This window comes from Paramisgurnus dabryanus, chromosome 7, assembly GCF_030506205.2.
Source record: "Paramisgurnus dabryanus chromosome 7, PD_genome_1.1, whole genome shotgun sequence".
Classification (NCBI taxonomy): Eukaryota; Metazoa; Chordata; class Actinopteri; order Cypriniformes; family Cobitidae; genus Paramisgurnus; species Paramisgurnus dabryanus.
The window spans coordinates 3,790,907-3,805,044 of NC_133343.1; the positions used below are offsets into that span (position 1 = coordinate 3,790,907).

Sequence of the window (14,138 nt, forward strand, 5' to 3'; positions counted from 1 at the left end):
ATTTGGATGGTGATAAAGTTGCCACTTCTCATTGAAAGATATAGAAGCCTACTGTAGGTATTTCTCTTTACTAAGAGCAGTTTTGACAAATGTTTATTTGAATAAATAAAGTGACCAGGTTGTCAGACTGTCAATAATATTGAGTTTGTCTCTGTGTCAGCAGCTCAAAGGTCATGGGTTCACATACTGATGTATAAATTGAATGCACTTTTAAATGCAAGCATGCTTTGTTTCTAATCTATAGCCTTCATACATTCTTGTTACTTAATTTGTTAGTGTTATATCCAAATATATAGTTTACTGGTCTATCTGTTTTTCACTTGTGATCTACAAAGACTACAAAGTCTTACAAAGCTCTCTCTCTCTCTCTCTCTCTCTCTCTCTCTTTTTCTCTGCCTCTCTCTCTTTCTCTCTCTTTCCAGTATCAGATGAGAGATAAACGCATGTTTTTCGTGTTTTCCTCTAGATGGCGCTGTTTACCGCAACTCAACTCGATCTGCTGTTATGACCCTGTGCTGTCTCTCTGTGCAGCTGATTGAAATATACTCCATCTCTCTTCACTTATTTACTCTAATAAACCTTGTTCCAGAATAGATGAAAAGATTTCAGATGTATGCGTTTTGAATAGCCTGTGGTTCTTATTTTTCCAGCCCTGTTTAAAAAAAAAAATGATGCACAAGTGACATTGGATGATAGAAAAAAAAAACAACAACTTTGATTAAGAAATATAAATAATTATGATCAACCCCAGTGGACTTTTTCCTAAATATTAAATTTGAGGATTGCAAATGGCGAGGTCACTTTAAATCATGTAGTATCTTGCGTAAAAGTCATAAAACTGGTTGGGTATTTTAATAGTGTAAAGACTGTAGTTTAATTTCCTACCAACTTAATAAAACACAGTGAATGTATAAGTATAGATTTCTACTAGCAGAAACTATTTGTTTTTGTTTCTTTAAATGGCTTTTCTTCACTGTAGTTTAATGATGCTCATTTTAATAGGCTAATCACACGTGACAGTCACCAGTAAAACATTTCCACCTCGCGTGCGTTTTGTTTAAAACCATCGTAAAGCTATAAGCATGGAGATTATACGCAAATGATTTTATCCGCTAATGAGGTGAAATGTAACCGTAAACGGATCCTCCGCATCCCGGCGCCCGCAGCATCATTTCAAGCATCTCGCTCAGTCTCAGCTTCACTGACGTTAATTCTAACCAATCACGTCATTCCCCCGCCTCTCTCCGCGACGTTAATGAAGAGACGGCCCAATCAGGGAGCGAGTGGGCGTTCCCCTGTGGTCATATTCAGAGTTAGAGTTGGAAATTCAGTCTTGGGAAGAGAGCGCGAGGATAAGCATCCCGACGCATCCCAGCATCCAGACTTTTACGCGTTCAGGTGCGCGCGGTGAATCACGCACAAGACGCGGGGGGACATCAGCAGTGGATTTTGTTTGTGTCTTAAGACAAAGAAGGAAATGAATTTCGTCACGTTTGAACTTGACTTTTCTTTGTGGGATAGTTTACGCGCGTATTTGAGCAGAACAGGTGCATCTCATATGGGCTCCTCCGGTAATGCGGAATGAGCGCACGGGACCGTTAGCGCGCGCTTACCGTGGATCACCTGATTCATCACCGAGAGCCGCATTCCGCGCGCCCCGATTTTAGGAGGAAAGTTGAACGCATAAATGAAGATTGCCTAATGAATCAACATCTTTCCCCTAAACCAGCTATTTCCTGAATTGGATTTTCCCCACGACTGAATGACTTTAGTCTTTACAGAGCCCAAAGCATCGATTAGGATATCTTCACGTTAAACAGGAGTCCGTTTTTGTTTTCTTTCCTATACTTACCCTGATCCACGGATTTGTCACTATGCACGAGAAACGGTGACCGATTCTACCCGTATGCGCGAGCCCGAGGTAAGCAAACTGATGCTTGCATATACACCCGAACGGGTCTACATGCTGAATTTAAACAGCTGCTTTATTTAAACGACACCGGTGCATCGTGCGTAATGCAATAATAATTTCAGTCTAGACGCATGAGGTTTAACTTTGAAGAGGAATGCATGAGATATTTCGCGACTTGTTATTCACATCAATGTGAAATGTATTGAAATATGATGCTGAGTGCTTAACTGGCTGCATTATCTTACCAGAGCCTCTGAATGTGTGTGCGCGCGTGTGTGGTAAACATATTTCAGTGATGGTTAAAACGCTTTGAAGAAATTTTTTATTCAGAAATCAATGCCATTTTTTATTCACTCAGACATTTTATAAACATAAGCTGCTTACAAGCACAGTTTATAATTATGATTACCATGAGTTATTAGTAGCATGTTTTGCTTTTTGAGTGTTGTTTATATATCATGAAATGCGTTTTAACATCCTAATATTGTATTTGTAGGGTCGTGTTTGGCTGCTGTTGGTCTACGAATGTATGGCTCTGACAACACCATATGGAGACAACTGTTTGAATTAAAGCAGTGGGAACACGCATGAACTGCTGTCATGGATTTAAGGGATTTTTTCTTGTTGGCAACACTGGTTGCATGTTTTTGGTTAGATCCAACCATTGCCCAAGAGCTCATTTATCCGATTCGAGAAGAGCTACAGGAGAATGTTCTTATTGGAAATATACCAAAGGACTTGAATATCTCCCATATGAACTCTGGTACTGGGGCAAGTAGTAATCTGGTTTACCGGCTCGTATCGAAAGCAGGGGATAACCCGCTGTTGAGAGTGATGAGCAATACGGGAGAAATCTTTACCACCTCTAATCGCATAGACAGGGAAAAACTCTGTCCCGGACCCTCGTTTGAAGACAGCGAGTGCTCTTTTGAAATCGAGGTGGTCATATTACCCAATGATTATTTCAGGCTAATCAAAATAAAGATCATCGTCAAAGACACCAACGACAACGCTCCCATGTTTCCATCCCCCGTCATTAACATCTCCATTCCGGAAAACACGCTGATCAACAGCCGCTTTGCCATTCCCTCGGCCACCGATCCCGATACCGGACCCAACAGCGTCTACAAGTACGAGCTTTTGAACGGCCAGAGTGCTTTCGGCTTGGACATCGTGGAGACGCAAGAGGGAGAGAAATGGCCTCAGCTCATAGTTCAGCAGAATTTAGACAGAGAGCAGAAAGATACATACGTGATGAAAGTTAAAGTGGAGGATGGAGGGAGCCCGCAGAAATCCAGCACTGCCATTCTACAGGTAACTGTCACGGATGTCAATGATAACCGGCCTGTGTTTAAAGAAAGCCAAATTGAGGTCCACATTCCTGAGAATTCTCCCATTGGGACATCGGTAGTTCAGCTACAAGCCACCGACGCGGACGTGGGGGCCAATGCAGAAATTAAATACATGTTTGGAGCCCAAGTGTCTCCAGCCACACGCAGGCTTTTTGCTCTGAACTCCACCAGTGGGCTCATAACAGTTCAAAGGCCACTGGATAGAGAGGAGACTGCTATTCATAAACTGGCAGTGCTAGCCAGCGACGGAAGTTCGAGTCCGGCACGAGCCACCGTAACTATCAACGTGACTGATGTTAATGACAACGCTCCAAACATTGACCTGAGATACATAATTGGTCCAACAAACGGTACTGTATTGCTTTCTGAAAAAGATCCGATTAACACCAAGATCGCTCTCATTACCGTATCTGACAAAGACACCGATGTCAACGGCAAGGTGATTTGTTTCATTGAAAAAGACGTTCCTTTTCACCTCAAAGCTGTTTATGACAACCAGTATTTGTTAGAAACGTCTGCGCTGCTCGATTATGAGGGAACCAAGGAGTACATTTTCAAGATCGTGGCCTCTGACTCTGGAAAGCCTAGTTTAAACCAGACTGCCCTAGTTAGAGTCAGGCTCGAGGATGAGAACGACAATCCGCCCGTTTTCACCCAGCCTGTCATTGAGCTGGCAGTCATGGAAAACAACCAACGTGACATGTTTCTGACAACCATCAGCGCCACGGACGAGGACAGCGGGAGAAATGCTGAGATCGTCTACCAGCTTGGACCCAACGCTTCCTTCTTCGACCTCGACCGCAAAACAGGGGTGTTGACCGCATCGAGAGTGTTCGATAGAGAGGATCAAGAGCGATTCCTCTTTACTGTTACTGCTAGAGACAATGGCACCAGGGCTCTGCAGAGTCAAGCTGCGGTCATAGTCACCATATTGGATGAGAATGACAACAGCCCCAAATTCACACACAACCACTTTCAGTTCTTTGTCTCTGAGAATCTGCCTAAATATAGTACAGTAGGAGTAATCACTGTCACGGATGCTGATGCTGGCGAGAACGCAGTAGTGAGACTCTCGATACTCAATGATAATGAGAACTTCATCCTTGACCCGGATTCTGGAGTCATAAAGTCCAACGTTTCCTTCGACCGAGAGCAGCAAAGCTCCTACACCTTTGACGTGAGAGCTGTGGACAATGGCAGCCCCCCATGCTCATCGGCAGCCAAGGTGACCATCAATGTCATTGACGTTAACGATAACACCCCCATTGTCATATATCCACCATCGAACACGTCTTTCAAACTGGTGCCCCTGTCTGCGATTCCGGGATCAGTCGTGGCTGAAGTTTTTGCTGTGGATGGTGACACAGGCATGAACGCTGAGCTAAAGTACACCATTGTGAGTGGCAACAACAGAGGTCTTTTCAGAATCGACCCTGTAACGGGAAACATCACGCTGGAGGAGAAACCAATGATTGCAGACATTGGCTTACACAGGCTAGTGGTCAACATCAGCGACCTCGGCTACCCAAAGTCCCTACACACACTCGTCCTCGTTTTCCTGTATGTCAATGACACGGTTGGAAATTCCTCGTACGTATACGACCTCATCCGACGGACGATGGAAACGCCGCTGGATAGAAACATCGGCGAGAGCAGCGAAACATATCAGAACGTCGACAACCTGAAAACCATCATCGCAATTGTCACGGGCGCCATGGTGGTCATCGTGGTCATCTTCATCACTGTTCTGGTGCGCTGCCGAAACGCCTCGCAGTTCAAGGCAGCACAGAGGAAGAAGCAGGGTGCCGAATGGATGTCCCCCAACCAGGAGAACAAGCAGAACAAGAAGAAAAAGCGCAAAAAGAGGAAGTCGCCGAAGAGCTCTCTCCTGAACTTTGTCACCATTGAGGAGAACAAACCCGACGACGCCGCTCACGAACCCATTAACGGCACCATCAGCCTTCCAGCTGAGCTCGAGGAGCCCGGAATCGGACGTTTCGACTGGAATGCCACCCCTACTTCCACCTTTAAACCCAGCAGCCCGGACTTGGCCCGGCACTACAAATCGGCTTCACCCCAGTCGGCCTTCCACCTAAAAGCCGACACGCCGGTGTCCGTGAAGAAACATCACGTCATACAGGAGCTGCCACTGGACAACACCTTTGTTGGAGGCTGCGACACGCTTTCCAAACGTTCGTCCACCAGTTCGGATCACTTCAGTGCCTCTGAATGCAGTTCACAAGGGGGCTTCAAGTCAAAGGGGGCACCTTTGCACACCAGACAGGTAAAAGAACACTTTTACTGGTCTATAAGTACTGCTTATAACTGCCCTGCTCAATACTGAAGTGCCTGTTATACTGTAGATTACCTGCTCCAAATGATATAAATATATATATATATTTGTCATGCACTACGTAGAAATAGAAACACATCCCGTCTCCCATAGATGTTCTTGCATAATAACCAAAAAGAAGTGTATGTGTTTGATATGGAACTAGCAGACCCAAGCGAATCGCTAATGTCATCATCTTACCACATGCATACCTGTTTGTTATTCTGTCTTTATTTTTATTTTTACAATCCTCTACTTGAAACGAATACTGCATAAGCAATTGGTTTAATGGATGAGATATTTCCTATATTTCCTTACAAAGCTAGATTCAGTTGAATTTCAGTGCTCTGTCATGGTTCAAAGATGCAATGCTCTGAGAAGTTGTGAAAGAAACATTTTTTTCTTGCCTGTCTACTTCGATCACCATTTTCCCATGTTGGCATCTAAACTCCTCCGAGGCACATAAGTTAAATGGAAGACTGACGGTCATTCGCAAACAAACCAACACTTGTATGTGCAGCCACTCAAATGCATTACACCCTGTTTTATTATTTTTTATGGATCAGTTATTAGCGTACCGCTCTCTTAATTCATCTTTGATTGCATTTAATCCACTCAGTGGTAAAAACAGGTGCATGCTGTCCAAAACATAGTAACTTGGCACTATGGTAAATTTATCCACATGCTACACAAATAAACTGTCCCAGAAATTTTTTCTTGAATAGTACTGTCTAGTTTGCTCTTATTATTATACTCTTTGCATTATTCAAAGACATTTGAACTGCATAAGATATTTCAAGAGCAAGCAAGCACTCACTGCATCTCATAGAAGTAGGGAAGATAATAGAGAGAGTGGGCAGGAGGGAGGGGAATATTACCTGTAGGTGGCACTGTTGTGCTGTATGGCATCATCTGGCTATGTGCCAACATGCAGTGTGTGTCTATAATGCATGGGGAAGATGTGGGGGGGGGGCTCTCTTTCAGTCTCTTTCTTTCTCTCTCTGCATTTTCTTGCCCTTTTGTCCGTGTGCTGTGTGTTTGCGCATGTGTGTGAGTGTCTCTCTCAGTAAACAGCTCATGTTTAATGTTGGACTTATTGGTAATGGCTGTTACAGATGTGGAATATAATGTGTGACCATTGGAGGACATACATACATTTAAGTATAGCAAAACAATCACACACAAACCCATGTGTACCTAGTCGCTGTATAGTACTGTGTCTAAAGGCACAAAACTTACTTCATTTATAAATCATGTTTACAACTAAAGAACATCCCAAAGGGAGCTTTTGTCAGATTCCGGATACGCAGTTTAGTCCCTAAAGTATAGCAAAACAAACACTTGGGGATGACTCCTTATAATTTCCTTATGCAAACAAAGCTTGTCTAATATTAATTTCCGAGCCGGATGCCATTCAGGCATTAAAGCAGAGCACACCAGATTTGACCCATATTTAAGTTACGCCACGACTCGTCCCGTTCCTCTTCCAGAAGGAAAAATTAAAGTGTGTTGGATTAAAGAGTCTGTTTGAGAAATCTTTGTTATTTGCCAGAGCCCTTGGGGCAACCGAGGCAATTCGTTACATCCAGTTTCCGCTGCCCTGTCTTAGACATGCATTGTAGGGAAAAATATGTACTTATTGTATGAAAAACAGATTATGCAATACAGCGCAATTCTTAAAGAGGGACCTCTGTAGCTTTTGTCCTACTTGGAAAGCATTCTGTCGCCCCGTACGTGTCTTTAGGATGACTCAGTGACCCAGAACAATAGTGAGCACTGTAGACGCAGAGATAGATGCCTGTCAACCCCGTTACCACACTGTGTTCTTGCAGTCCAGACCATTTTTGTTTGCTTTCTGTGTCTCCATCTCCAGCCTTTAAAAGCCATCGACTGTGCATTTCCTCTGTAAAGCTCTTAGACGCAGGGCAGCATCCATGCGGAGTTAGTTAGCACTGAGGCACATCAGTGGCAAACTTATTATAGCACCCGAAACCTTCGCTGACAGCCATAGGGCAATTAACGTCCGGCCTTTCTGTTCGACCAGTGAACCGAAGCAGCGCAACAACAATGAACACATGCAAAGTTACCCAATAGTCGTAGCAACCATTACCAGTTGCGTTTCGCTTGGCCGAAGCACACAAAAATGGCTGTGTAAACTGACAATTTTAGGACCAAGCCAAACGATTGCGTCAGAAAACAGTAATTGCTACCGCCTACCATGATCTGTCTTTCTGGAAAACAGTTACAAGTACGGAGAAAACGTCACGGAAATGATATTCATTAATATTCTCCACTTTACAGGACGTTTATGTGTCTCTGCGGATGGAAATTTTCGCTCTGAATCAACGTGTATGTGTGATTTCGCGCACATATTACCCAAATTGCTGGCATCTGATGCAGCGTTTATTGCAAAATAATCCGAGAAGACCGTTTGTTTCTCATTTGTAGTTTTTTATCAAGTGTGGCAAACACACACACGCACGGTTCAATAGCTTCTCAGGATGGAGGCACATTAAAAAGTCTATTACGAGGTGCATGGCAACATTTAGGTTATTGATTAAGCTAGCATGTAGTGTGCGAGTCTCTCCCCTCCAAAGGAAAACTCCTCAACAAGTCTGATTAATAAACGTGGATGAAGAAATTAAACTCGTAGTGCTCGTAGCGTACTGCAGAGCAAAATAACAGCATACGGACATTTACAGTATTCAAGTTTTCATTGAGCGTGTGGAGACGTTTACTTCCCATTTAGATTTTGTGGGGGAAAATCTGTGAAATGCTTTTGAATGCAATGTAACATAGCCAGTGTTAAACAAAGTTGAGAGTGCTAAATTTTTGTTGAAATAAACAAATGCTCAAGGCGGGCGGATGACTGTATTTCAAAAAACTGAGCTCAATTTAAAAAAGCTGAACTTAATTCGGTCATGGAACGTAGCTTAGGTTTGCTTAATATAATATTAATAATACATAAGCTCTAACTGAATTAAGCAAACCAACTACAGTTAGATGCGTCAACTTATGATTAAGTAAAGTTAGCACAAACTAATATGCTTCAAATTGGTTTTTCAGTTTGGGGGAAACCACAGCACTAACATTTGCATTATTTTCGGGGGGGGGGATTTTTTGCCTTAAGTTGACAGACAGTAATGTACAGAGAGGGCAGAAAAGTACACGGTGGAGAAAGGGGAACTCGGGACTCGAACTCGGGTCACCGAAAGCGCATGTGCACAACATGTCGACAGCACTATTGACTACACCAGCGGCTCTGACTATGTTTTTGCTTTCTGATTAAAGCCGCATTTAAGACTCGATCTCCAATAAGTCTGTTCTCAACCCAAGCAAATGCTTTACTCTCCTAAAACTACGAACATAACAGAAACTCATTAAAGTAAATACACTTTGGCCTGGTTTCACAGACAAGGCTTGGTTAAAGCCAAGTTAAGCATCTTTAATAAACATTCCTTAGTAATAGGGTGACCATACGTGCCATTCTTCCCGGACACGTCCTGGCCAGGATTTTGATGCGTCTTCCGGAAGTCATATTTGTTGACCGCATACGCCATTCAGTTAAAAACGTAAGACATACAATCGTAGTTTCATTCTTACTTTAAAATGTAATGGTTGCTTTTCTGTAATAATAATAATAATAATAATCCTCTATGACGTATGCGGTCGACAAGTACGACTTTCGGAAGACGAACCCGAAATCCTGGCCAGGACGCGTCCGAGAAGAATGCCACGTATTGTATGGTCATCCTACTTAGTAAAAGATATCACTGGTGTGTTTCTTAAGACAAATCAATGGCACTGGCATATTTAAGATTTGTCTATACAAGTTATTTTCAGTTGAGACAGCTCAAACATGAGTTTTAGTCTAGGCCTAGGCTTAAGCCTTGTCTGTGAAACCAGCGGTTTTAAGAAATATTGGGTTGTTTTAACACATGGTTGGGTCAAATATGGACAAACCCAAGAGTTAGGTTATACATAATCCTTTGTTGAGTTGTTGTTAGCCAATCATGGGATGAAACAACCCTGCATTTAGGTTGAAATAACCCAGCATAGGTTTATTTATAACCTAATGGTTGGATTTGTCCATATTTGACCCAACCATGGGTTAAAACAACCCAGCATTTTTAAAGTGTAAATACAACAATTACGCATTAAAGGTGTGGTGCATGATCTCTGAAAGCCAATGTTGATATTTGAAATCACCAAAAACAAAAAAAACACACCCCTACCTCAATAGAATCTGGACCTTCTTTTGATAGACTCGCCCCACACATACGCAACCCCGGCAATGATGTAATTTATTAGACACGTCCCTTACCGCTGATTGGCTACAAGTGTGTTTTGTTACTCGGCATGACTCCCTTTTCCAAAGTGTTTTTCAAAAATCAAGCACCCCGCCTTTAATCGGTCTCTACTTTTTCATAGCACTTTATTTCTATACTTTATATAAGTCACATGCAAAGCATAATGGGAACTCCAAATACAATGCCCAGTGTCAGCAATGCTATTTTAACAATTCAAAAATGTTTAAGGTAATCTCAACTCAAATAGATAAAGTTGATTTCAAACACGTTGAAAAAAATGAGGTTGACTATTTTTCAATAACTACACCATATAAATTGTTGCATTGTTTCAACTCATTTTTGGGTAACAACAACCGAGTATAGGGTTATTTATAACCCAGCAGTTGGGTTTGTCCATATTTGACCCAACTATGGGATAAAACAACCAAGGGTTTGTATCCATTGTATGTTGTAGTAAATAGTTTTATAACGCTGTAAGTAATATCGCATATAAGTGGCATGCCTGACTCTTATATATATTTTAAAAGGATAGTTTACCCAACAATGGAAATTCTGTCATAATTTCCTCACCCCTATGTTGTTTTAAACCTGTATGAGATATATTGATAAATGATGGTAAGCACAGTTGATGGAACCCATTGACTTCCATAGCAGGAGAAAGAAATACTATAGAAGTCAGTATTTTCATTTTTGGGGTGAACTATGCCTTTAAGAACTATAGATTCTTACAAAGCCTTATTTATCAGTATCTATCTGTATCTACATTATCTATGTATCTTTATCACTGATGTGACTTTGAGCCTTGCTTTGAGCGTCTTGCCCATTCCAAAGTGTGCCGTTCGGATTAGGAAGCAATTCCGTGGAACTGTTTTTAGAGACCCGATGACTGTTTTCCCTAATCTGGCAAAGCTGATTGCAGTCAGATCTTTCCCACTCTCGCATAATAGAAAGAATCCATACACGCAGTCTTTCCTGCCATCGGCCTAAGACAAAACCAGGGTGAAACAAAAGTGCCTAGCTGCTGACTTGAATCGCAACATTATATCTTAAGAGATTACGCATGCAGCAGGCTCGCTCTCAGCGAATACCCTGCCATATGTGTGCTAAACAAAGGTTACCAGCGAGTGCATGGAGCGCATAATATGAGGGATGTGGAGATGTGTGTATATGTGTTCAAACCTCTCGAGTGGCTTTATGCTTCAATGAATGGACGTCCTTATGCAAACGTTAGTAGCTCGAGACAGTACAAGGGAGGACGGTAATAGACTCGGCATTGTGATGGTGAAGGGCCGAGAGGGAGTAGTTTTTTCTCCACAGGTTCATTTACCACATTAATAAGGGATTAGCATGGACAGGGCTCCCAGGATTGGGCCCTGAAGTTTGAGAAGATTAATGGACTGTGACATTATTGCACCTGAGGGGGACGTCTGTTGCGATATCTGGCACGTTGAGTTGATGGAGGCGCTCCGTTGGGTCCAAGAAAGAGATTTCACCGGCAAACGACACCCGCGGCAGCCTCGCGTTGTCTTGCATAAAGAGCGTCTGAGATTGGCCACGTGTTTTTGGACTCCTCTTCAGCTAGTTTACTGACAGACTGGATTAAGTGATATGGAAATTGATGAGAATTGCATTAGGCTGGCATAACATTTTGTTATTTAAACTAGTTGTGTGTGAATGAGGAATGGGCAAGAATGTTTTTTTTTACAGAATACACTGACACCATTGGGAAAACCAAACTGACAAAAGGCAGGTGTGTAAAATCAAAAGTGCTTTTCTTTGGAATGGTTAGTAGTTTTTCCAGTCTGGATCACAAGTTTTTGTGCACACACAGTAGGTACAGCTTACAATGCACAGAAATACAATAAAAGTAATAATAGTATATACATTCAATGCACAACCAGTCTGTTCCTCTTTATCTCAGCTAATCAACATACTTAAACCCTGAGAACCTGACCGTAATAAATATTGTTTTTGTTAAAGAAAGACCCGACCCTAGAAAAACCCAACAGAATCCGACCCGACACAGTGGCAAGTTTTTGCACCCGAATGTAAACGGCATTGACGTGTGTGCAGTTAGCAGCCCGCACGCGCCAGAAAGAAACCCAGGTGGCCTCACAAACCAATCTGTCTGGCTGCTCCATTTAATTTCATTTGTTATTCGACAACTATGGTTGTGACGATAGATGATAGTATCACACACACCTGGACGCGTGTTGGACTCTTTCTCGGACCTAAATGCGTGCGGCACGGAATCCTTTTCGCATGTGAACTTCTAATGTGCATGATTTGGACTCTACATGGCACCTGAGCTTGTAATACACAACGCTCTGTGATTTCCTAGCGCTAAACAGAGTGTTAGGTGCGCAATAGTTTAAAACTAGCGAGTGTGTTGTTCCTGCTCCCTGGCATGCAGGAAATGTTATGCAGGATTGATGGCATCAGTTTTAAGAAGGTGCGAGAGCGTCAATAAAAGCTCTGGCTGCCCTGCCGCTACGACGCTATAGAAAAGGTGTAAAGGACGCTCTGACGCCCAAATGCATTCTCTGAACTTCTCTGAAGTGGAGGTTTCCGCCTTCCACTTGGTTGCCGCCGAACGTTTCCACCTTCCGATTGGTTGCCGCCGAACCCAGCATAGCTCATTATCATAAAGTTGAGCTGATTTCAACTCTCCTTGACGCTCACACCATACATGGTGCGCCACGCCATGGCTCGTTGGAGCTTGCCACCGGCTCTCATTGAAAATAAATGACTTCCGGACACTTTGACACTCTCGCCGGTGGTAGTGTGAACGCACAATTAGAGTAAACAGCTTCTATTTTGCCCACCAACAAGTGGCTTGTCATAAATGAGTATGAAATGAACAAATAAGTAAATGTATCGGGTATCTGCAATCTCACTTCTGACAACGACACCAAGGTAACCACTACAGTGTGCGTTTAAAATAGATTGACAGGTCTGGCTCAACAAAAATTTACCTACCGCCAGCCACATGATGTTGTAAGCGCTCCTGGCAAACTGGGGGGGGGGGTAATATTACACCCGACACATGTCCAAGGCACCTGTGAAACTTTCAGACCTTGTTTAACTTTTATGAAACTAGGGTCGGACATTGGGTTTTCAGATCTTAGTGGACCCGTGAAGACCTCTATAACAAGCCGGTTCACCTTTCAAAACAGGCTATTGGCTATACAAATTGTGGACCGGTTGCCAGAGTAAAACCTTCATCTTTTGTCCCTGTAAGGCTCAACCTCTGAAGTTAAATGTGAACCCACTCTGTCTAAAGTACTTTACAGTTATAGCCCATGTTGGGGCTGAACTGTCAAGGCTTAAGGTAGCGCACTGATGGAAGGCAGGCGATTTTGTTCGGCAGGCTGGGCAAAGAATGAAACGTTGCCTCAGGACGGTAAAGCTTGTGTGAAACTCCACAATACAGAGAATAAACTGTAAGTTAAGCTGGAAGGAACTCCATGTGGGCTGGCATGCTGGCAGAACTTTTTTATAAAGCTCAAGACTTCTATACAGTAGATACACAGAGACATATAGAAAATGTCAATGGAGAAAAATCAAGCAAGAACTCTCTCTCTCTCTCTATTTCTCTCTCTCTCTCTCGCTTGCTCGCTCGCTTGCTCTCTCTCTACATGAACAATGTACCGTAGTACTGCTATTTTTCTGAGCACTCGTAACCCATGAGGGGGAGTTTTTATTTCTTTCCAAAAAAAAAATACCAGCAGGCCATTGGCAAATTACCAGGATTGTGAAGACATTCAGATATTTGTTATTGAGTTTTTCCATCATTGCCATAATCATCAAAGAGCAAAACAGATTTAATGTGACTAAAGTAACCTACAGTGCCCCCCCAAAAATATTTGGAAACTTAAAACAATGTGATATTTCACAAGATATTAAAAAAACGTTTAGATGGCATTAATCTGTTTCACCGAGTTAACTTTACTTTTTCAAACCCTCATTTAGTGAATTTATGATGTCAGCTACCCGGTCCCTTAGATTCACACAGATAGCAAAGTAACCACAGGTGTTGTTCACCATATTAACTGTGAAAATACTGGAAATAGTCCAAATACTTTCGTTTTTATTTTGAACAATATGTGATCGAATCCCGAACAGAGTTCAGATTAATCCAAGATTAGGCCTAGGACTATTATATTAGTAGTTTTTTCAAACATACCTTACAAAAAAACAATGCAGGTGTGCATCTTTAGACAAAACAATGT

General features: G+C 42.4%; 1 protein-coding gene across 1 annotated transcript in view; it reads left to right on the top strand.

The window, feature by feature from the left end:
* The first annotated feature begins 1,352 nt into the window (after positions 1–1,352).
* Positions 1,353–14,138, top strand: part of LOC135783174 (protocadherin-9) — a 351,944-nt gene continuing 339,158 nt past the window's right edge. Inside the window, exons 1-2 of the mRNA XM_065293787.2 lie at positions 1,353–1,921; positions 2,409–5,548. Coding sequence (XP_065149859.1) covers positions 2,513–5,548 — 3,036 coding nt within the window. The 5' untranslated portion in view covers positions 1,353–1,921; positions 2,409–2,512. The remainder of the gene's footprint in view (positions 1,922–2,408; positions 5,549–14,138) is intronic.